The sequence below is a fragment of the Gavialis gangeticus genome, unplaced genomic scaffold (assembly GCF_001723915.1).
Source record: "Gavialis gangeticus isolate Ggan-Ray unplaced genomic scaffold, GavGan_comp1, whole genome shotgun sequence".
Lineage (NCBI taxonomy): Eukaryota > Metazoa > Chordata > Crocodylia > Gavialidae > Gavialis > Gavialis gangeticus.
In genome coordinates this window covers 180,923,192-180,926,164 of record NW_017728992.1, presented here as the reverse complement: position 1 = coordinate 180,926,164, position 2,973 = coordinate 180,923,192, and the positions used below count along the sequence as shown (strand labels likewise).

The following is a 2,973-nucleotide window of genomic DNA, read 5'->3' as shown; positions in this document are numbered from 1 at the left end:
CAGGCTGGACCAACCTGGCTTTGGTTCTCAACCCGCCCTGCACCTCTCAAGCTACAGCACAGCTCCCCACCAGTAAGAAGCTGTGCCCACACCACAGCCAGGAGGAAGTGGGAGGCTACAGGAAGTGGAGGTGACTGACGTGCAGCTTCCAGCTGCCCAGCCCTAGTGCAGCTCCTTGCTGCCAGGCACAGGCCAAGTTCCATAGGCCAGATCCAGCCCGCAGGCAATATGTTGCTGATTCCTGCTTTCCAACACTGGAATTTAGGATGCAGCAAATAAAGCATTGTAAGAATTGAGGTCAGACAATAATCAACATGTGTTAATACTCCATTCAAATCATTTAAGTCACATAATTAATAAATGCAGCACTATAAAGTTAAAACTGTACCCCCAACAAGGTGAAACAGTGCAAATACCTGTATTTAAACAAGAACATTCCACATATACAAATATATACAGCACAAGTGCACTGTTTGCTTTGCAGTATAAATAGGTTTGATGAAACTAAGTCTGTGACAATACTACTGACCAACAGTATCAAACAATATGTATTTACTAAGGAATACAATAATACTAAAAGATCAGATTATCGCTACCTGATACGGCTATGCAGTGTATTATAAGATTGTCCTGGATGGATATTTAAAACTTTTAAGCCAAATATTAATGAAAAATGTTAAAAACAATGTCACAAAAGTCAGTTTAGATTCTGATCCTTTCAGTTATTTAGTAATTGACCACAGGCTGTACAAGTTGTACCTTTTAGCTGCCTGTACATTGGTTCAGTTTCTGCTTCCTTCCTCTTAACAGAGTAGCACCAAAACTCAATTGTCTGCTAATGATGCGGCTATCTCTAATCTATGTAATACTATATATACAGAGGCTGTGTCTACACGTTCATTAATTTGCTTTAGGTAATGCACATTAAATTTAGTACCTCCACTGTGAGGTACTAGAGAAAGGCACAGTAGCCTATTTTAATGCGATTAGCTAAAGAGCACAGGTTTTCTGTGATGCTTTAATGCACATTACAATAGGCTAATCTGTATTAAAGCACATGTGTAGATGCACCCAGAGAGAAAAATAATGCTTCTAATTTAATACACAATAAAAAAAATAAAAAGGGAATAAATGGTAACTCATTCTCAATTAAAGTAATTCTCCTGGAATTGGGTTATTTGCATTTTGGTGCTGTAAAATAATGTTATGTAAAAAAGTCTTTTAGGAATTCCATTATAGTTTGACAGATATGTAGAATTTAATTTGACCTTCCGCACAATTACACGAACCAAACAGGAACACTGTGCCATTAACCTCCTCGAATGCTATAGTTTCCATCTCCTTAAAGCAAGGGCTGTGCTGCAACCGTAACAAATAGTCGTCGCAAAGGCAAAAATCTACAGAAGAAGAAAAAATGAGTTGCTCGTGAGAAAACTATTACTGCAGTGTTCTTCTTTTGTTCCATACTCTGAATGCTTATTACTACAGAGAGACTTTGGGAGTTCCATAATTAGCCATAAAGTAAGGGAGGGTGATTTATGAACTCCTGCCCATTGAAAACCCCTACACTCTTGTTGTTCTGAAACTTGTTGGCTTCAGATGACATTTTGTGGCCCTCTGTAATATGGAATAAGTCTCTCCCTCTGGTTCTGGCAAAACCCTGCTTTAAATACACGTTTACACCGTTCATAAGTTTCCCCTTTTCAAAGGTGAATATAGTCATTGAGCTGTTGTTTTTTATTAGTATATTAAGTTTTAGGTTTAATTCCAAATGAATGAGTCTGCAGCAGCAAACAAACAAAGGGGAGGCTTATCTTTAAAATTACTGTATTAGCAATTTTGCCATCCTCTTAAGGAAATGGGGGGAAAATTTCACGGATGTGGGGGCACAGGGTTCTGCTACTGTAATAAGTTGTAGAGGAATGTCATAAAGCTTCTGCACTTGGACTCTTTAAATTGAGGCCAGATATCTTCCTAAAATAGGTGCTTTAACAAAGCCACCTTGCCTCCCTGGTTGAGATTCATGGTCTATACCAGGAGTTGTCTTGAAAGTAGGCATTCAGCAGCCTGAGTTCAGGGTTTTCTTGGTTAATGGCAGCAAAACTTATCACTTATTCCATCTTAACATCAATTTAATTAAGAAGTTTTTTTAAGATTAATTTGGGAGTTAGACCTTCTCCATTGTACCTCGTTGCTGGACCCAAGAAAGGAAGCTATAAGAAAAAGGCTTCAATTCCTACATCCCAGCCTGTCTGTGAGGATCCTCAAGACTGGAGCATATTTCCCATAGCCCAATGTGGAGCTTAACAAGACTGCCCACCATGCTGCTATGGATCAGCAAGACTGGGAGATAGAAAATGAGGGAAAGCAAAACTTTCTGTGCATTCAGGTGATACATCCGCACATTACAGCAGGGATTTGGGTTCTGCATTGGATTTCAATGAGTCTGAGATAAAACTCAGGGAGCACCTTCCTGGTATAAAATGTGGTTACTTGAGCTACCATCTCTATCCATGTATCATACTGGAAACGCTAGAATCAGATACAACTGGGAGGTGTTCTGGATTTTGAAATTCACAACTCTACCTAGTTCCAGTGGAGTCTGGTAATTCAAACTGAAAGCTTATCTTCTATCCTAAGCTTTCAGAGAGGATGGACTGAATGCTGGAACAGTTTGCTTTATTCAAAATAGGAGGAGGATATTTCTTACCACCCAAATAGGATGAGTAGCTTTTTTTCACTGTATTTTAATGTTGTGGACAGGCATTTAAAGTTTTTTGTGACTTTAAGTAAATGTACATGCTCTGAACATGCTTCCGGAAGGTGCAAAAATTAGACCACCATCTCAGTGTGCTAAATCTATTGAAACAGGCCTATAGAAAAGGCAATACTGATCTGAGAAAAAGGGATACTTGAGCCTTCAATCTTGATCCTAGTAACTAGTATTCCTTTCATAATGTCTCTGGATCTAAA

General features: G+C 38.9%; 1 protein-coding gene across 1 annotated transcript in view; it reads right to left on the bottom strand.

Moving 5' to 3' along the window:
• Nucleotides 1–1,084: 1,084 nt before the first annotated feature.
• MAL2 (mal, T-cell differentiation protein 2) overlaps nucleotides 1,085–2,973 on the bottom strand; it is a 16,506-nt gene continuing 14,617 nt past the window's right edge. Inside the window, exon 4 of the mRNA XM_019528099.1 lies at nucleotides 1,085–1,397. Coding sequence (XP_019383644.1) covers nucleotides 1,326–1,397 — 72 coding nt within the window. The 3' untranslated portion in view covers nucleotides 1,085–1,325. The remainder of the gene's footprint in view (nucleotides 1,398–2,973) is intronic.